The 21,709-nt window shown below is 33.2% G+C and overlaps 1 protein-coding gene across 16 annotated transcripts in view; it reads right to left on the bottom strand.

Moving 5' to 3' along the window:
- Positions 1-21,709, bottom strand: part of Ca-alpha1D (Ca[2+]-channel protein alpha[[1]] subunit D) — an 88,325-nt gene that overhangs the window by 20,537 nt on the left and 46,079 nt on the right. For 7 of the 16 annotated variants that reach the window (XM_087354707.1, XM_087354708.1, XM_087354700.1 and 4 more), the window contains exons 11-28: positions 20,276-20,421; positions 19,965-20,038; positions 19,447-19,598; positions 18,903-19,113; positions 18,212-18,332; positions 17,591-17,682; positions 17,362-17,471; positions 16,903-16,997; positions 15,832-15,967; positions 12,139-12,268; positions 11,698-11,864; positions 11,305-11,392; positions 10,689-10,796; positions 9,162-9,269; positions 3,505-3,557; positions 2,175-2,321; positions 1,883-2,084; positions 700-969 (exon numbers count right to left, since the gene is read on the bottom strand). In XM_087354707.1, coding sequence (XP_087210833.1) covers positions 700-969; positions 1,883-2,084; positions 2,175-2,321; positions 3,505-3,557; positions 9,162-9,269; positions 10,689-10,796; positions 11,305-11,392; positions 11,698-11,864; positions 12,139-12,268; positions 15,832-15,967; positions 16,903-16,997; positions 17,362-17,471; positions 17,591-17,682; positions 18,212-18,332; positions 18,903-19,113; positions 19,447-19,598; positions 19,965-20,038; positions 20,276-20,421 — 2,410 coding nt within the window. Of the gene's footprint in view, positions 1-699; positions 970-1,882; positions 2,085-2,174; positions 2,322-3,504; positions 3,558-9,161; positions 9,270-10,688; positions 10,797-11,304; positions 11,393-11,697; positions 11,865-12,138; positions 12,269-14,434; positions 14,559-15,831; positions 15,968-16,902; positions 16,998-17,361; positions 17,472-17,590; positions 17,683-18,211; positions 18,333-18,902; positions 19,114-19,446; positions 19,599-19,964; positions 20,039-20,275; positions 20,422-21,709 lie in introns of all 16 variants that reach the window. The other 9 variants (XM_087354703.1, XM_087354706.1, XM_087354715.1 and 6 more) reach the window with 6 other exon arrangements.

The raw sequence follows: 21,709 nt of genomic DNA, 5'->3' as shown, positions 1-21,709 counted from the left end.
GTGACATCAACACTTATGTCTCTGCTCTATGACCAATGGGAACAGTGCGCAATCATAAGTAGGTGCAGATACATGGTTTCATTCCAATTGGAGCTCGGAGCGAGTGAAAGTGTAAGCGTCTCAAACCGTGTGCTTATTACGCCCTTTTAATTCTTCAACTGCTTATAATATAATATGTCACACACGATGTCCGTCTTCGTGCGGTTTGGACGAGTTAGTTATATAACAAATTTATATGTTTCATCTATGGAATTTCTGATGAGGTATGTTGTCATGCTGTGAAGTCACTCATAATTAAAATCTTCATAAAGAAACAGGGAATTTTAAACTTATTCTGCTGCTTGTCGTGGTTTGCTGTTTTTTTGTGCTAACTCAAAAAAAAGATTTTGTGTGATCACATTGGAAACTCAACAATATTTGGCATGCAGCAAAAGGGTTAATCTAGTCTGTTCATGAAAGAAGTAGAATTTTTTATGCTATGTTTACATTGTGATATTCTCTAATATTTCTAGGAGATCATGATGAATACTTAATTAATTTTACATATTGAATAACTCTGTCATGCAATAATTATGTACAATAGTTACAGTAAATAAATTATTTACATTTGTCTTTAACTACTGTTTTACAAATCCATTGCTACATTGGAACATGCCAATCATTTATACACGTTTAAACAATGGTATTTTAATTGCTTACCTTGAACCTAAAAGCAGCCAACTTGAATACAAATTCCATAGCAAACACAGCCGTGAAGATGACATTAAGGACGTCGAGAAATTCTTCGTAAGATTCTGGTTGATTGTGAAACTTCATTGCCAGCGTGATGGTATTTAACATGATGAGAATAAATATTGTATATTCAAAAGGTTGTGATGTTACAAACCACCATACTCTGTACTGGATACGGTGTTTCGGAATGTATCTGCGAATGGGTTTTGCTTTTAAAGCAAACTCTATGCAGTTTCTCTGCAAAGCAACAAGATATTAAATTAAAAATTTCAGGCAGCAACACAGAAATAAGTACATACATATCTAAGTTTTCACTTGCTCATTGATATGATACGGAAGACACATGATTCAGGATTTTAGTCTGTTCTAAATTTACAGGAATGAAACTGGATTCTATTGTATAGATATCATGCAGTCACCTTATGGATTATCCGTGAAGTAAATAAAAACAACTTTTTCATTTATTTCATACAGCTCTGTAAAAATGTTTCATTATTTGGTACGTAACTCATTTTATAAATTAAGATTTGTAGATTCAGAATTATAGTTTTATCCGTATGGGGAATTTAAATTAATTTTAACACAAAACCTATATAGTTTTGTTCTCATTGAGAAAAAATTCAACTAGAAAAGATGGACAAACAATGCATGAATGTGTATGTGTGCAAACATACACACGCCCACAAAGTTACACGAGGAAAATTTTTCCGCAGCACAATGGGTTTAAGCGCTATGTGATTGTATGTTCTTATCCCCCTATTTTCTGTTTTATCTCTCACCGATATTTATTTCTCTATACAGCAGATGTAGCAGAAGTTCACAAAAGATTTTAGGTGCCACATTTCTTGCATACACTATTTCGCCTGAATTTAATCTTCTGGAATACAATTTTTACTTAATTTGAACAATACAAAGAAGATTCCAACTTATTAATAATTATGAACTTATCAGATATCCAAGAGTCTTGCACTTAACAATTTTTTTTATCGTCCTCAAATAAATTAAGAATGGCTTAATATGGTACTTTACGACATACAAGAATGAAATCACAGAAAACGTACAGTGAAGTTCAGTTAAAGAATTCATTGCGATATATACATAACAAAATGATGACGTGATACAGATCCAATTTAAAATAAAATGGAAGTACCTGGTTCTTATCAAGCTCACAATTTTTGTATTCTTGTTCACCTTCATTTTGGAAAGTCACAATGACAAAACCTACAAAAATATTAACCATGAAGAAAGCAATGATGATGATATAAATTATGTAATAAGCAGCAACTATGGGACGAAAATTGTGGATGGGTCCTTCATCTTCATCGTGTGAATCGATTGAAACGTAGAGAAGCCTAAAACAAGGAGAAATGTGTAATTAGAGGAGAATCTCAAATTTTGGACTATAAAAAAAGGAACTTGGATTTTTAAAAACTTTGACTTACCCAGGCCAACCTTCAAATGTTGATACAGTAAACAATGTTAGCATAGCTTTGGCAACGTCATCAAAGTGGAATCGGTTCCTTGCCCATGTACGTTCTTCAACATGTGGTTGCTTGATATCTCCATCATCAAACACAAGGTATGTACCACTGGAAGTTGTTAATATACATCATACCATTTGCTTGCTCATAATAATTACATAAATATTTACACAATAAACAAACAAATCACATTTAACAATGGCTGTAAGGTAGACGTGGACATGACAAAGTTTCAGTATTGCATGTACAGGATAATTAAAAGTTCTACAGTCAAACTTTATAAGGAAGTTGAGGAGATAATTTGGAGCAAGAAATTTAAATAAATTATTGTTTAATTCATTGCCTGTTTTATGACATTTAAGCACTTTTTAAAAAAATTAAGTAATTGTCATTAATGCATACATTGTTATTTATATGTAATTTATTTTATTTATTTAGTGTTCTGTCTGACGACAGGTCCATATGAACAGGATCCTTCCATCCTTTTCTCGGACTGGGACCTGTTCATATACGTTCTTGGCAGATGATCCAGAAGTGGTTTGCCATTGCCTTCTTCTGTGTGTGAATGGAGTAATTGTTGGGATGCCACGGAGGAAAACTCCGTGTTGCCTAGACCACGGCCTTCCCCAACACAAGTTATAAATTCGGGCACCGCCGGGAATCGAACCCGAGAGCCCAGGATTACAAGGCCAGCGTTCTAACCGCTAGACCACCGTGGCATATGTAATACAGTTATTTATTAATTTTATTTACAATAAATGAAAGCAAAGGTTCTGAAATTAGGGACATATGCCTTCTTCCTTTTACAATCATCAATATTTCCCTTTTTAATGTGAGGGGTTAGCAAGCACTAAAACAATTAACAAATATTTTACTTTTTTACACACATAGGGACCATTAAACAAATGTTAAAATATACTACACAGTTGTTTACTTTATATACATTCTTTACAGGTAATATAAATTTCTTCTACTCAGAAACCTTAACTCTAAAGTGCCTTAATATAAGTACAGACACAGAAATGGGAGAGAATAATAACTGGGTAATGAAAAATCTGAATCCAATATAAAGTTTCATAGCTACCGCACAATATATGTATTACAACAGTAAAATGTGCCAAAGGTATGTACAACTATCAACTATTCTTGGCTCAGAATTCTCTCCATACAAAGTCTCATTCCCTATTATCACTTCACACTAGAGATTGTAACATTAAGAAAGTCAAATTAGGGATAACCTAACCTAACATTTTAAAGAGGCTAAGAAGCAAACTGTACTCTTACAACTTACCGACACTCTGCTTTTGTCATCTTTGAGCCATCTGAACAGCTGAAGAATTTTCCCTGAAAAATTATGCAATAGAAACTGAAACTTGTACTGAACCATCAAACTGCTGTAATGAATTTTGATGTAGAGGATTAAAAATTCTGTGTTTCATCACCAACAAATATGGTATAAGATTTATGGTATTTCATGATTTTGTAGCTAAAATATTTAATTCTTTGTAGAATATATTAACACAAAACAAGGTAAACAATGCACACTGATAAACTGTACTTAATATGGTACCAGTATGATATATACTATACTTTAATAATAATAAAAATAATGTTCCTATACCTTAAAATTATATTATTTTTTATTTATCTATTTGTACACAAATGAGATAATTATTGGATAACACACTGAAAATTATATGAAGTGGTCATGACCTATTTGACGGCACTATCCCAGCATTTGCATGGTCTGAGGAAAACCACGAACACCTGCAAGGATGACAGCTGGTCTCTGGGTCATGATTTGAAAATGGGTTTTCCTGAATATGAACCAGAAGTCCTAACCATTCAGCAAAGTTGTGTTATTTAATTATGCTCCTTATTAAATCACAATAACACAAAATGAGCTTAAAATATGCATGGCTCTTAATTAAAGAAGAAAAGGAAACACCAATGCAGAACCAAAATCCTGATTTACTAGTGAAATTTCATTAATATATAAATTAATATCGATATATTAGTATTTCTGTATTTTACTCAGAACTTCAAAATGTGTGAAAATTTGTGCAGATTCTAAGACAAATGTCTATTGCTCCAGTCTAACTCACATCTACATATTTTGCTAATACATAAAGCAGATACTAACATCTTACATAACCCTAAAACAGGCAAACTAAACAACTAATGCAACATTCCCATTTCAGCAACTTAATCCATTCATGAGACTAACATAACATTTCTGCATGCTGTACTTATCACATGTTCTCATGTTTTTCATTCTGCACATTTAAATGTTCTGAACCTATTTGAAGTCTGGTGTGCTACAGTGAATTACACACAAATGGACAGAATGATAAGGTACTGCTATTTTCTACATCCCAATGCTCTGCTACACTTTCTGCATCAAGGCACTAGAATCAGTAATGGACAGCTTGATATTAAAATCAAACCAAATTAGTCCAAAGGACTTAAAAATTGCTTTTACTTTGCAGAATTTAGTTCATGTAATGTACATAATGGTAATTATTTTTGAATGAAATCAATAATTCACACTGCATCTTTAATATAGGGAAGAAAACTGCAGTTTACTCAAAAGCAGTAGTTGCCATGATGGTATTAGTAGTAATAATAGTAACAACAATAATTATATAATAAAAATTCAATTCATTTATGCTTGTACTAGACAACAGCCAAACAAAACTATCATTAGAATCCATCACTAAAAACAGCAGTATAAGATAAAGTAACATAATAAAATCTACAAATGATGTAAAGGATCAAGAAATAACATTAAAAACAAACAAAAGAACAGTACAAATGCACAATATGAAAACTACAAAATATGGACAAAAAAAAAGCTGAAAGAAAGTCTAATTACAAGTGATTCGGTATGATATATAAACAAAATATAATCTTTGTTAAAATATTAATGTCCTTGCAAAGAGCATTGGCATCAGAAAAAACTAGCTCTGAGATTGACCTTAAAATTGTGATTAATCACAAATGTAGAGTGATCTCCAGTTAAAAATGGCTGTGTTATGGGTTGTTGCAGCATGTAGTTTCCGAGGTATTTGCTGTCTTCATCAACATTCTGATAATGGAGGCAGCAAGCACCCCTGAAATACTAGAAATGTCTATCAGATTACATGGTGCAACTACCCAGAGGACAGGGGCCTCCATATTTGGTGTCACAAGAGAGAACCTAAAATCCTACTTAATCTCCACAGACAGTTAAATATGGAAAAACAAGTCATTTCTTTTAAGTACATTAAGAAGGAAAGAGACATCTAGATGCTGCCATCTGGAATAAAGTGTTGATTGGCTCAATCTGGCTAAAATAGTTTTACAAATACTTAAAATTTTCATACTTTCATAAATACATAAACATAAACTAAAACACTTTCATAAAATAACTAATGAAACTATGTCCACAAAAGATCTGCTATATCATGAGGTAGCAAATTGTCTTTGAATTATTTAGAGTCTGGACAATTTTATTCATTATAATGAATTTCCAGGCAACAGAAGCATATTCACATTTGAGCCATACAAGTTTTAATTTAACTGCTCAGGATAATTAATTACAGCACTTAGATATAAACTGAAAGTGTCTTCTGGGTTGTTACACCGCGTAGTCTGGTACAAGTTTACTGATATTTCACAGATGCTTGATGCCTCCATCATCAGGGTGATGATAGAGGCAACAAGCAACTGTGAAACGCTGGTAAACATCTACCATTTTTCTACTAGATTACATGGTGCAACAACCCAGAAGACAGCCATCTTCATACTTGCTGCCATGAGAACCTGAAATCTCACTTATTGTTAGTATAAACTTCTGGGTTAATAAAGGCTTATCAAGTACTGATATACGTACGTGATGTCAAGTAATAAATGTTACGAAAATTATAAATTAAGAAGAAAGGGGTGTATAATATTAACCCTTGCTTATAACTACAAAGATGGCTTATCCCCAATGACATTATTTTTCAAGGAAAAAGATGTGGACTAGTTTTCTACCTGTGAATGCCTGTCTGCCAACCATTAGACATGGGGTCATTGATATATTCTAATTATACTACAGGTGACAATTTACAAAGAGTTCTATGCAGTATAAAGTGTGTTACAGTGAAGGCAATTTAAAGATGTAGGATTTGAGGTTTTCACAGCTGTGAGTCTGAAAATGGCTCTCTTTAGTTGTTGTGTTGAAGTTTACTAACGTGTCAGAGGTCCTTGCTGCCTCCATCATCAATGCAATATTCCTGATGATGGAGGCAACAAGTACCTCTGAAATGTTGATAACCTTCTACCAGACTACACAGCACAACAACCCAAAAGAGAGCCAAATCTTCACACTCATCCAGATTGTTTATTATTACAATGCAGATTGATTCAATATGTACAAATCTAACTAAACTAATTAAAAAAAAGGGATAAAATTTACACGAGAACACAAAAAATGCCTACTCAGTAACAGTGTTCAGAGCTGCTTCAATATCAATGTTATTTTCATCACTATTATTAATTCAAAAACTTTAATATGTCAGGATAACACTTCACAAGACTTTATGTTATAGGTTTTGTTTCTGATTTATTTAATAACCCAGTGTCAACTGCATAGGATATATAGCATTTAATGATAAATTGTAAAGATTATTATAAATGAATGGAGAATGGAAATATTATTATGGCCCTTGCCTGGAGGAACTGAGAAAAAAAACATTTTCCATGAAAATCAGCCTGGATAACCAACCTCCCAACCAAAATTCAAATGGGAATACTAAACTATGAATAACCTAACCTAATCATATCATTTCTTATTTTTATAGAGAGGATCTTCTCTAAATATTTTATATACAGGATAGAATTTGAAGTTCTCACAGTGGTGAGTATGAAGATGGCTGTCTTCTAACACTTCTACCAGACTACATGGAACTACAACCCAGAAGACAGCCATCTTATTTACAAGAGTTTCTAATAATCAAAGATATAAACCTGGACTTCCTGAATAGGATGGAGGAGTGCTAAACACTGAAGGTTATCAATTATTTGATGGTTATATTACATAATCATTAAATTATTACTAAACTGATGAATCAGAATATCAATAAAATCTTCTCGGGCAATCAGTCGCGTCAACTGGTTACTATAGTAAACTGGTTTTACTACGGTAACCAGTTGAAGTGGCTGATTGCCCGAGAAGATATTATTGATTGTACTCGCCGCGAAAGTCTCAAATCCTGAATCAGAATATGTTTCAATGCATATCCAAAACAGAACTAAACAAAATTGGTGTCAAAGTGTAGAGAGCAGCATGAATAATGTGATAGCATCAACTGTGATAAAATGCTTCAGTGTTGCAAAATATGTAAATGTCAGAATAATGTACTTAAAGCATTCAAGTTGCAACTAAATATTTCATCAATACTCGTGTTTCTTAGAATGCCTGGCTATGAAACTGACAGGAAGCTGGTGTAGAAAATCAGAAAGCAGGAAGAAAACATGAATATGATAAATATGTTCACAATGAAACCACATGAACTACAATAACCTTCTGGTTACGTCTTCTTTGATTTCTAGTGGCATTAAAAAATAATTTTCAGTAGGAGTGACTGTCACATGCAAGAAATGTGGAAACAGTGAAGTATTTAAGTTTAGTCATCAGTGGCCTGGTAAATAGTGATGAATTAAGTGAGTATAATACTTCACGATAAAAAAACAGATTGAGATGCATAAGACACAAGCTTTCATTATTCTGCAGTACAAAATCCAGTTCTAGTTAGAATTAGTCCAATATTTTCTCCCAAATTTGAATTCCTGTTAATTTTTGGTAACTGCGTGTTTAAAGAAAACATCTTACTACGTGGCACAAATGTCTGTTACTTCAAATTCTTCATTTAGAGGCAACATGTTAACACCTAGGGGTAAACAACATTGAACTTTCATCTCTCTGAAAAGACAAGACTAAATGATTATAATTTGGTATATGAAAATGGCTAATGTTAGAGATATAAAATATATAATATATTTTATCTATGTTTTATATTAGAGATTTACTTAATTCATATATATGTTATTATTTATGCAACTTAACTTGGAATCCCATTATGTCACACCATTCTAAAATACATTATCATGCATTCTTCTTCCTGATTAATTGTTGAAAACTGTAAAAGGATTCGCTGATCCAAGTTACAAACCTATAACACTTTCAGTCAATAAACTTACTTTCATAAAGATAAAAACAGTTAAAGTACATTTAGAAAATAGATCCAGTTTCCTGAAATACAGGACAAAGATCCTAAACTAATTTAAACTTTAGGAACATGCATTCAGAAGTGTTTCAGAAATGTTCAATAAAAATTCACTGCAAGAGTTTCGAAGTTTTGTATTTGTATGCTACAGAAAAATGCAAAATTTAGTCAAACCGGAGAGAAATATTTACACCATATTCTACACTTAATTTAATTACATGCAACATGTTTCTCAAGAGACGGAGATCAAAAGTTAAAATGCAATAATAAGAAATTCAAATATGCAAAATAATTATTTAAATTGGCACACAAAAAGTGAAGTCTGATTAAACAAAAAAAAAGTAGTAATCAAAATGGACACAAGTACCAAGTGAGCAAAGACACGCAAACACAGCCAAGCACAGGAAAGAAAATAAAAAGCTATAAGCAAACAAATTTAAATCAGACAACAAACACACACAGATACAAATATTTAAAAAAATGCAATTTAGTTAACACACAAGTGAGCAATTAAGCTAGTGTACAAGAAAGAAAGCACTTAAGCACGTAACATGAAAGCTAGACAGACATCGATAAATGATGACAGGAGAAAGAAAGGACATTTGTTCACTAAACTGAAGTAATATAAGCAAAAGCAGAGAAGCATGTTGACTGGAGCACAGTGCAGTGAGCAGAACATATGTAACGGTGGAGTTACCTTGAATAGCTGCACTCCAATGACAGCGAACATGAACTGCAGAAGGTAGGTTACCAGCATGATATTGCCGATCGTCTTAATGGCTACTATCACGCATTTCACTACGTACTAGGGGAGGAGAGAAAGAGAGAGAGAGAGAGGCAATGTCAGTATGGAATCGGTCTGTCTCAGTTACACTAGCCCAAAGCCCTCAACTGGCAGGCAGACAGGCATCCGGTCAAATGCACCTAAGGGACCAAAAATACCGGAGCAGAGCAACTCCATGCCGGTCACTTGGTTGGGAGGCGGTTTATGGAAGGAAAGAAGCAAGCGAGCCTGGGCCAGATTAAGATGCTGACTGAAACACACAAACATATTCTTCCGAAAAAAATAGCAACATTCATGTTATCACCATGACAAATTCTAAAACTAGAAATGCACAAGCAACCAAACAGGAGAAAAAACAGATCTAGGTGATTGAAAAGATTGTTAGACTGTTTTAGAATTATTAATGAGCAATCCACTTCTAAAAGCTGTTTTAGATTTTTTTTTTTTTGTTGCTTCTGCTTTCTGTTTGTTTCTCCCTCTCTAGCTCGTTGATGCCTGATTAACTGCATGGCCAGCATCTTACTCTTGCCAGATTCCTTTTTTGTATCCCATAGGATCAGAGATAAACCAGTCTTCAAACTCAAAATAAAGTAAAATTCAGGCCACTGAAACTGTGTAAACTTCAATGAAGAACAAGTGTGTTGAGGGGGGGGGGGGGACCAGAATGACAGCTGAGGGAGCCAGCAAGCAATTTGCAACCAAGCCATTTCATAATAAGAACCCAACAGAAAACAATATTTATGTAGCAAGACAATAAGGAAATGAGGCAACTACACACCTATTCTCTTTCTCACGTAATTCTCCCCATTCAATCCACAGCTAACCATTTTCTAGAGTTATCTGCCCCTGTATTCCATGTAAGTAACAAAGCACGCAGGAAGAGCCAATGCATGCAGCAAGAATCATCCTGTCATCGCATCAGGATGGAACCAACCACCAACCTTCCAGTTACCTGGTGGCTCCCTTGCTAGCCTTGCGACCTCTCCCCACTGCTCTGCCCTGTCCTAGAATGACTGGTTAAGAGCATAAATTTTGCAACATAATTTAAAAGATTCAAGACTTTATTTTTCTACGTTACAGCACGGGCTAACGAACTAGGTAACAGGAGAAACATAGACAGGTATTGTATGACACAATTTATAAATCACACTGACATGCAAATTAGTCAGGGCATTGGCAAACACGGCGTAGCACAGTGCAACGCAACTGACAAGGCTGGGTGGGAGCACAAAAACACTTTGCTGACTGACTCCCTGCGTCATCTTCAGAGAACACAAAACCACAAGGACTAATTTAAATAAAACGAATCTTGTACATCACAAACAAATTAATACTGTCAAATTAAAAAAAACCAAAACTGAAAACTTAAAACCCAAAAGATTAATCTATACCCAGAGGTGCATTTGCCAATAAACATTAATTGCTTTAACTGCTGCCTACCTTAAACAACTGGACTCCAATAACAGCAAACATGAACTGAAGAAGGCAGGTGACCAGGACAATGTTGCCAATAGTCTTTACTGCGACTATCACGCACTGGACTACATGCTATAGGGACAGATACACCATCAACAAATACCAGGCACTGTGTCTCTTGGAAACACCTTGCTGTCTCCTGTATTTGATTAATCATGGGCCAGGTTCTTCCTCAGATGCCCCATGCTATGTAATATATCAAAAGCATTCAACCAAACTATATGGTCACTTGGCACTACACAGCTCTTCTGCCAGTCTCCCACCTGCTTCATGCTGTATTTATGTACACGATGGAAACCACAGTAAAGAAGGACACTTTTGTATCGTCATTTTATCTTACTTGCATAAATTATATTACGTTGTCCAGAATGTTTTCTATTCTCTAACTGGAAAACATGCAAAATATACTACTAAATCTACTACTCTCAGTTAAATTAGAATTTAAGGTAATGTAAGGTGATATGTATAAATTCTGTATGTCTAGGAATTATATAATATAATTATTTTAATATTAATTATATAATATCCTCACACATATGTATTGGTTAGAACACTTAACTATGGATCCCAGATTCCTTACCTTAAGCCCTTTTGCCCTGTTGATTGCCCGGAGAGGCCTGAGAACTCTCAGAACTCGAAGGATTTTTACCACTGAAATGGCACCTCCACTGCAAAGTGGTAATAACATCTGTTAAAATAAACCTGGTAACACTGAAGTATGTGAGTAGATCCATTAAATATTAATGCTATATTCCTTCATTTTCAAGATTGGATTTTAAAAACACATGGAAATACAAGTCTCTTGGCATGATCACTTATTAACAAATATTAAGTCAGAAAGTATTATGATCTCTTGAGGTATAATAATAAAATCTGGAAATGGAGGTCTTCCAGTCTTTCATCTTATTTTAACACATACAAATTAACACTGAAAACAGTAATGACACAATAAAATATTTAACCTTCTACATACCCCATATTCAAGGCAATAAGAGAGACAAACACCACGAGCAAGTCAAGGAGATTAAATGCTGAACGGCAGAACGCCCCATCATGGAGGACAAAGCCATACGAAATCATCTTCAGACAGATCTCCACTGTGAAAACTGATGTGAAGAAGATGTCAAATTTTCCCAGGATCTGTAAATTTATATTTGCATCATCTTCATGACATAAGAATTAATTAAAAGTATCATAACTAAATAATAGATTTGGCCTGAAGTATCTTTCATTAGATTCTAATAAGTATCTCTCATATTAAATTCAAATAAGATTGAAAAAAATATATGATTTTTAAAGAAACAACACTCTCATGCAAGACAGTATAAAAGCACAAAGTATTTTGAAATAATTGATATGTAAATGCAATAAAATATTATCATATAGTATATGTTGTCATGACTAGAAAACTCACCTCATTTCGAGGCGTATTAGTTCTCAGGGGATCTTCGGCAGCGAGCATGGCTGATGAGATCATAATGCACACAAGTATCACATTTCCAAAGTAACTGTGGTTGCTAAACCAATGACAGAACACCCGGATCCTGATACGCCATTTGACATGAAAGAAAATATATAATTGAATAAGAAGACATGTAGTGTCACTGTTTGCTATATGGCATGGTAAGAGTCACGTTAAAAATCATCCATAAACGCATAAGTTAACTGCAGAATAAATTACACGAGTACAAGGAAATGGTAGTACGAGTACTTCAGGTAAAAAAAGACAGAACACAAAAATATATGTATATGATGACAGCTAACTCCAATTTATATTTACACATGCTAGTAATTTCAGTGTGTATCATGTTACTATTTTTTAAGATATAATTCCATGACAATAATAAAATTAGAATGGTATTTATATACAAATAATCTTGACTGCAAAGACATACTTACCATATTTTATACGTACCTATCATATGTTATTAGTGTAAATGTGATAAAGTGAGGAATTATAAAATTAATCTGACAACAGTGAAATCTGAGGTTCTCATGATGATGAGAAGGAAAATGGCTGTCTTTCGGGATGTAACATTATGTAGTCTGTAGTCTGGTCTGTCAATTATCAAAGGTGGAAATCGAAATGCGTGTAGACTGCCATACAAAATGAGTAAATATACATCTGTGTGAAACAATGTTCGTAATATGTGCAACAATATAGCAAATTACCAAAACAGACTTAATATAGAGAATGACATATTAATATAAACTCTTTCCTAATATATGTAGTAAGTTTAATTTAACTTTCTACATATTAAAAACAAGTATGCGTAAGAGATTTTTCTTGAGGATGCTACAAAGATATTTTATCAGGTCTACAAAAATGGTTTCATAGCAAATAGAATGCCTGAAAATTACTACTTTGCAAATAAATGTAATTAATGCCTATAACCATTTTAAAATTTCTTAGATAAAACATTTATAAAATATGTTATTATTATTTAAAACACTAACTTATTTTAGGTTAGAAATTTTATAGGAAAAGTCAACTATTTACTCAACAATAACTGAAGAAACATCTAACAAATTACGAGGACAGAGGACGTAAGCGTGCATGGCATCATATATGAAATTCAAGCATGTGAGTGAGCAAATACTTTGATTCAGGCATAAAACAAAAGTTACTACACTTGTATATTTCTCGTGTGCACTACAAAAACCTTATTGCTTGTTTATGCATTAAATATGTAAATGTATATCTCACTCATTTTAATAGAAATAAAATTGCTACATAAACTACTGTAGTATAATACTAAAATAGACAAATAAAGAATAGAAATGATACTGTGGTTTATCCACATAAGATTATCAGTGTTATGACACAAAATAAGTAATCTAATGAATAATATATTCTCAGCTGTAGAAGAGTGCATTCATTAACTACCATTCCCTAGAAGAAAGATAAGGCAAACATCATACAAAACTACATACATAAATCTTCAATTTTAAGACATTCACATGAGTTTAAGTTGCATTTGAAAATATAGATACTGGAATAATACCTGCCTGTAAAAACAGACTGTTTAATGTAATCAAATTTTCACTATGATAAGACTTGAACACACATAAATCATATGAAAAGTTGTGTGTCAAAATATACCATACTTATTACAACTGGTATAATTCCATTTAAAACATCACTGTGGTACAAGAATATTCAAATGACACTTTGCAGAGTATCTGAAATAAATGGTTCCATTTTAATATTTTCCTCCGCCGACTCTAATTATACTGCATCCCAGTGAAACAAGAAATCTTTCCTTAACACTCAATAAGCCAATTATGTATTTGCGTAACTATTCCAAGCATACATATAACTTTACGCCATTCTTTTGTTTGTGTAAACGGAAGGCAACATGTTAAAACAAGCACTTGTAAAATCAAAAGTGTATCTGGCAAATTTAAAAATAAGATGTATAATTATCAGTCCTACCAGATTTATTCTCTAGACTTACACCTTCTAACTGCATAAATTCTGCCCTCTTTCAAGGTGTTATCTTTAGTCCTTTTATACTAAATTGAGATTAATATTATTCATTAACTGAGAATTACATTGAAGATCTGAAAATAAATCTTGTACTAGCATCAAACACAACTTAAACACACAGAAATACAACACACAAAAGTGACAAACATAAACTTTGACTGGAAGCTGATATCAAGTGCAGGAACGAGGCTACCAGGCAACGTTGCTTGCTACGTGTCACCTGTTTGATTTAGAGAAAATGAAGAATGAAGATTCTGGAGGAATGGGTTGTGTCTTGGTAGCCATGTTGAATTCTGAGAGTCGTCTGGGTCGAGCTGAGATACCGTCGTCCATTTCATCCATGTCTGTTAGAACAGAGACAGATGCCACACTAACATAAGACAGGCACAATCACATGTGGGCTTGACTGCGCACGTTTGGTATGTAGGAAGGTAAAGAACACTAGCTAGGTAAGAAACTTGAATGACCACATTTTGATTTCAGAATACTACAGAAACTGAACGTTCCACATCGTTAATCATTATTTTTTGAGTAATTTGGAAAAATTATATTTGAGTAATGTACAAAGATGTTTGAGACATTGAAATAGCATTTAATAAGTTTTAACACCTTAACCAGATAATGTACCCATGAAATCAATACTTACTCTATAAAATTACACAGCATTTAGCTGCCATGCGTTTGATCTGTAAGAGCAGTTCCTATTATTTTATATAACTGCATGTAAAGATTTTTTAGTTAACTCTATTACTCAGTTTTGAATATTAAGTCACTTAATGACTAGTCCATTATTTTCAATTTGCCACTTTTGACAGAATAAGCCATTTTCTCTCCCTGATGAACAATTTGTGAAACACATGTATCCCCTAATATTTTGGATCAAAATAACTTAATGGAACTATACTAATAAAATCTAGGGCTTATCAAACAACTTGTTTACTGATAAATAATTCCCAAATTTTTGGTCCCTACTGCCTATTACCCCTTATTACTTCCTGTGAATTGTCCATATTTTGAAAATTCCTAAAAAATTTTGAAGTTGTCCAGTTGCAGGTTCTTGTAAACTCATAAACAGCAGATAATTTTCTGACTTGCTGATTTTACTATTAGTTTCCCAAGAAGGATTCTGTAAAAAGTGTGAACAAGTGGGACATTTAGTTATAAAGAGGAGAGTTACAGAAAGGCTAAATCTATTTGTGTGTATCTCCCAGAAATAATCCACGGGACTTAAAGTCACCCGTAAAACAAATTTATATAAAAAAATATATTTAGATGTTTCTTTTTCATGATTTTCTTAAATGTTCTGGGTTTACAGCTAGACATCTCAACCCTCTCTTGGTTAGATTTTAAGAACTTCATGAACTTTTCAGTCTAGAATATAATTTGTAAAGCGTAGTGCGAGGAAACTCACTTTTATATTTCTGCTCATGAACCAAAGAAGCTTACTTAGGTTGGCCACCTGCATACACTTTGACTTGTAGCTTAAAGTAAACACAAAAAATTTAAACAAGGGAACTACTAAAAAGTGGTCATATCAAATTTAGAGCTGAGGAGGGGGTGATAGAGGTGGGAGACCAAACTAGCACTGTCAAGCCCAAGATAAGAAATCTGCCTTACCTGTTGGTATTGGAAAATATAAAGAATGCACTTCCCTCAGGAAGTGGACGAATCGTTGGTTTCATACCGGCGTCCGACATTCGGCGAGGCCGTGCTGATGTCTTATGCTCGCTTTCATTATCCTCATCATCTTCATCTGCAAATTTTAATGCAAACCGCACAGCTTGGGAAAATCAGCTTCCAAGCTATTAATTCACTTTTTGTACTGTTATAAACACATAACTTGAAAAAATAAAAACATACTGTTCAAATCTCTTTCATAGATAAAGTATTCACACCCCTGGTGTAACTATTAGAAATATTTAGCCAAGAAGAATTAGATTTATTATAAAAATAACAATGTCATACCTTAAATTAGGTGTTGGATAAATAATTTCAATGTTATGGTTTAAATAATGTTACAATTTGGTCCCAGATTAAAGGTTTCTTTAAAATTAATAAAGTACAGTATTTTACAGCTAAAAAAATTAGCATTTGTTATCAGCAACAGCCACAGAACTCCTAAAAGGCATGACTGAAAGAAATATTTCCTATAATATAAATGAATAAGGGAAACATGAATTACTCACAGGATGTCTATAAAAATAGGTTCACAAAAAAATAATCTAAATTATAAATTGGATAATTTAAAAAGATGCAATTATTTACTTTTATCCACGTGTTTTGGAAAGGAATACAAACTGTTTTAATTGAGGTAGTCTCAGAATGCACAAAGTACATTCCCAAAAAGAAAACAAACAATAAAATGAAAGACAAGGAAGTTAGTTTTACCTAGCTCTTCTAAGAACACTGTTGCACTTTAAAGGAAGCAACTTTAAACTGGTTCGAATTGCATATTCACTAGACATGCCTGAAATTCAATATTCATAGAGCATCAAGTTAAGCATTTCAGAAAAATTAAGCAAATTATGTCATGGTTTATTTCAACTACTGTTTAACAGCGACTAAGGACATGAATGTTACGCAGCCCTCAGACCTGTTATTTAGCGCTAAAATAAGTCACACCAATTTATAAGACTCCATTAAACAGTACAACATAAATATAATATAGTGAGTTCTTTAGTTTCCTACCCTGATTATCTGTATGTTCCTCGTCGTCGTAATCTTCGCTGTCTCCGCGGTCCAACGGAACTTTAGTTTCACTTCCAGCGTCTTCTTTCTCCAAACTAAAAGACACGTTCAGTCACATCAGTCAAAATGCACAACACTGCATGGAGCATTAAAAAAGGTTACATCACATGACTGACATTTGATTTCAGTATTTTGAAAAAATTGAAATTAAAAATCATAGTATCAAAAATTTTAAAATAAGAAGGAAATGCTTTGAAAATTTCCTGCAGTTTTTAATTTAGTTTACTATACAATTTTTATAAAATAAAATAGCCTGGAGCTGATTAGAAGCTTTTGAAGTACTCGATCATACAAATCATGACTAGACTTGGTAAGAAAATCCTTCACATGACTTATGTGCCTACTGGGATTTCGCTTTACACTGGGGCACGTCATTACAAACAGAACTCTGGTACTTACTTCTCAACATCTTCGGCAAGTTCTTCCTCCTGCTCTTCTCCACCTTCCTCTTCACCCTGTCCTTCTTCCCGTGCTGGTGAACCACTGTGAGATTTCTGTTGCTTTTCTGCCTAAACGAATATTGAAATGACACTATGATTTAATGTGCATGAAAAAACACCACTTCCATACACATGAATATCTAAATAAGATTATCAGGTGCATGAGCCAATCCAAAAACTCTTCTTACCTCCTCTTCTGCTTCTTTCTCAATGGCTGTTAAAGATTCTGCATCAGCCAGATTGTCCACAGCAATAGCCAAGAAGACATTTAACAAAATATCTGTACTTTGGTCAAGGTCAGGATACTTTAAAGAATAATGCATTTAAGATTCAGATAATGGAAAAATATTGGATTAAAAATGTGAGAATACGCAGTGAAGACGTGTTTTCCAAAGCTTGGATATTTTGGGCTAAAATACTCTGTGTACTTGAGGTGGCGAGATCAGCGTATTTGTTTTGTTCAGGCGTTCAGTCCGATAAGTTCCTCATCCTTCCTGGAGGCAGACGAAACATTATATACTATCGTACAACTGACTCGCCTACTGCAACCACTATACTTGTAAAACCACTAATAAATATATAAAACTTATTATTATTCTTCTATATAAAAGTGATCTAATGACAAATATTTCAAAGATACGTTCAACTGAATAGTTTTTAGATGACTTTATATGTGTTTTGAACTTCCAGATTCAACATACTTCTTGACAAAATAATTATGAGAAACACTTTGAAGATAACAGGAATATACTGTATAATTACTAAAATTAAATCTTTGTCATGTATTTGCTACATATTTAAAAGGATACAGTTACCACAGATGAAGAGAATGATGAAGTACACACATGCCAAAACACCAATAGAAGAAACTCCACCATAAGCTTGAATACCAACATACATAACAGTATTCCAATCTTCACCAGTCAGTATCTAAAAGGACACATGAGATGAACATTATATAATTATACATATATTTATTCTTCAAGTCTATACACAAACTATATTAATATTGATGTTAAAAATTAAAATTGATATAAATATTTCGCGCTATTCATCGTTTCCTCGATGTTACAATTTGCGCTATGTATTACAACATGTTTCGATGTCTCAGCATCATCTTCAGGTTTTATTTTTAAAACTATTCAATATTTTTTAATGTACGCTTTTCAGTATTTGTAGATTGTAGGTTGAATAGTTTTAAAAATAAAACCTGAAGATGATGCTGAGACATCGAAACATGTTGTAATACATAGCGCAAATTGTAACATCGAGGAAACTATGAATAGCGCAAAATATTTATATCAATTTTAATTTTTAACATCAATATTAATATAGTTTGTGTATAGACTTGAAGAATAAATATATGTATGAATTGAAAACACAAACATGACGCATCTAAACTATAAATTATATAATTAATATAATATAGGATAGCGAATCATGTGACAGCATGACACAGTGCAATATAACATACTACCATGTTATAAACATTGATAATACCTGGAACACGGTAAGTAGACTCTGCCAGAAGCTGTCAAAATTACTGCGTGGTTTATCGGTGGTATTGTCGAAGTCAAACTTGCCACCAAATACTTGCATTCCAAGTAGAGCAAAGATCACAATGAAAAGAAACAGCAGTAACAGCAGCGATGCTATGGACTGAATGGAGTTTAGCAGCGAGGCAACCAGGTTGGACAAGGATCGCCAGTACCTATCAGACAAATTGTATTTAAAATCTGATTACTATTTCAGCATCAAGCTGTTCTATTTCAATTATTTTAAATGGTTCGTAAAGGTGAGTACAGTATGATTCATAATGACATACACTGATGTTTTACAGTCATATTCCTGTCAAAATAAATACTGAGAAAACAGGAATATATACCTGACCAAAGATCATCTCAATTTTGTTTCATGAACACACCTGTGATTTCTATTTTATGTTTATGGTATGTTCGCCAATATGGAGGCTGCAAATCATAGACGATGAAACAATGAGAAAGATTTCTTTCTGTGTGTATACATATGTATGTTATGAACTCACTTTGTTACTTTGAACACACGCAGCAGGCGAACACATCTGAGCACAGACACCCCTAATGGTGGCATCACCTTCGTATGTGTCAGAACAATTTCACCAATACTTCCAATCACAACAAAGCAATCAAATCGGTTGAAGAGTGAAACAAAATAACCCTTAAAAAGAAAAAGAAAAACATGTTTCATATTTCATACATATCTTCATCTTAAATTACTACTTGAAGAAAAACTGAAATTCCCACACTTTGTACTACAGCAATCTACTCAGTGTAGATGACGCAAATGTACAGTATTTAACTGAGAGAATAAAGTGAAATATCAGCAAAAAAGTATCAGACTATTAAGAATTTAAAGCTTTAAGTCTTATATTTAATTCTCTATTCAGTTTCCTGTGTCAAGACATGAAAATTAAATCCTTTATTACAAAAGTTACTCTAACATGCTATGCAAGTTCATGGTAATAACATGAAAAATTCACATGTTCTCTAAATTATGCCAGTTGCATCTACACAATTCATTTACCTGGAATCCCAAACTGTACATTTTCAACAACATTTCCATCGAAAACAGTGCAACAAAGATGAGGTTTGTCCAATCTAAAAAGAGAAAAGATTACGTTTTATTACCCAACCAATGTCTGAAATTAAATAGGAAATATATCTAACAACAGTTCTGCCAGTCTCTGAAAAGATTGTTAAAGACAGTCATTTAAATATAAAACTATACATGTCAATATAAAACATAACAATTTGTGACCAGAATATTAAATCAAAATAATAATTTTACACGCCTCTAAAGAGACACAAAGAAATTTATATATATAAACAGTTTACCTTGAAAATCATTTAGCCACTCCGGTTGGTTATAATGCTCAGTGGCAAGGACCACTGTGTTGAGAAATACTAGCACAATGATGAGCCAATAAAATGCTTGCGACTTGACAGCTTTCCTACACGCACGCCTCATCCTTCGATTATTTCTGTAACATTATTTAAAGGCTGATTTAAGGCACGGTGCTCTACAGAAAACAATTCTAAACTACACGAACAGTTTATTAAAATTAGGTCTATACTTTCGATTACCAACATCTTAAGCACTCTAAGAGACAACTGAACTTTGAGTAATTCCCTTAAAGATAATCAATTCTCAGGAGATTTTACCATACAGAAAGCACTTTACATCTACTTCGTATTGTTTGATCACTCAAATGTGAAAATTTATATATAAAATAGTTGGAAAGCCAACATAATATCTTATTTGATATGTGGGAAATAATATAATAACAGTACTATAACCACATCAATGAATATAAAAATTTACTTAATTAGTATCCAGCAGAACATGATTTATGAAAGTGTTCTCAAATATTTTGATTTCTCAACCATTTTATCAGGGCACAGAGACAATGTGCTTCATTCAGCTACTTTAATAATACCAGGAATTCATATTTTGAAAGTGCTAGTGTGAACCTTGGAGTTTACATAGTGTATCAACAACATATTATCCCTAAAATATATCATGACAACATAATATTGAAATATATCAATGTCAGTAATAAATGATGACTAAGCTGTTACAGTTACAAGACAGTCTATTTCTAACATTCAATGATTGTCTATCACTTTAAATTTTTAAAGGGCGCAAGCCTATTAAAAGTTTTATAAAAACAAATATCAGAGGCCTGTTACATAAACTGCCATATCACAATTTATTACACAACACGCGATGCCTATCTTGACACCATCCACCATAAATGCTAAATAATATCCATTCTTTTACTGTAAGTTGTCTATATGGGGATGGAAATCCAGCAATTTCCTTAAGACTGTTTGGCTGGGGGCTTTCTGAAATTGCCAACTTGGGCACCTGCATTTTTCGTCTGTTTTATCCTCACCCCATTTATCTCCACCACTCCTTTAACTCCTTTTTGTGGTAACTCAATACTTCTGCTATGCAGGCTTCTGCCTGAGTTATCATCTGCTAAAAACTCCATTGGCTATTATTTTCTAAATTGTTTTTTTGATTTTAGGTGAGGTTCCTGGTTGGCCAATGCAGTGTCCACCAGGTAATCTGTTAGTCTGTTTCATTTCCCAATTTAGGTTTGGGGGCTGTGCTATATAAACATAATTATGTTGGTCTGCATGGTGCTGCCATCTGGTTTGAAGAATTAGAATTTGTATGAGAATGTTGTTATAATATATTTGAAAATAAATATTGAACATTTTCATATTTCTTACCTTTAATTTCATTATTACAGGAAAGTAACG

Source organism: Zootermopsis nevadensis, unplaced genomic scaffold (genome assembly GCF_977971745.1).
Source record: "Zootermopsis nevadensis isolate Lab colony 2312 unplaced genomic scaffold, Znev_1.0 Znev_ptg000023l, whole genome shotgun sequence".
NCBI classification, from domain to species: domain Eukaryota; kingdom Metazoa; phylum Arthropoda; class Insecta; order Blattodea; family Termopsidae; genus Zootermopsis; species Zootermopsis nevadensis.
Note: the sequence above shows the minus strand (reverse complement) of the source record. Positions and strands in the feature narration are given on the sequence as shown.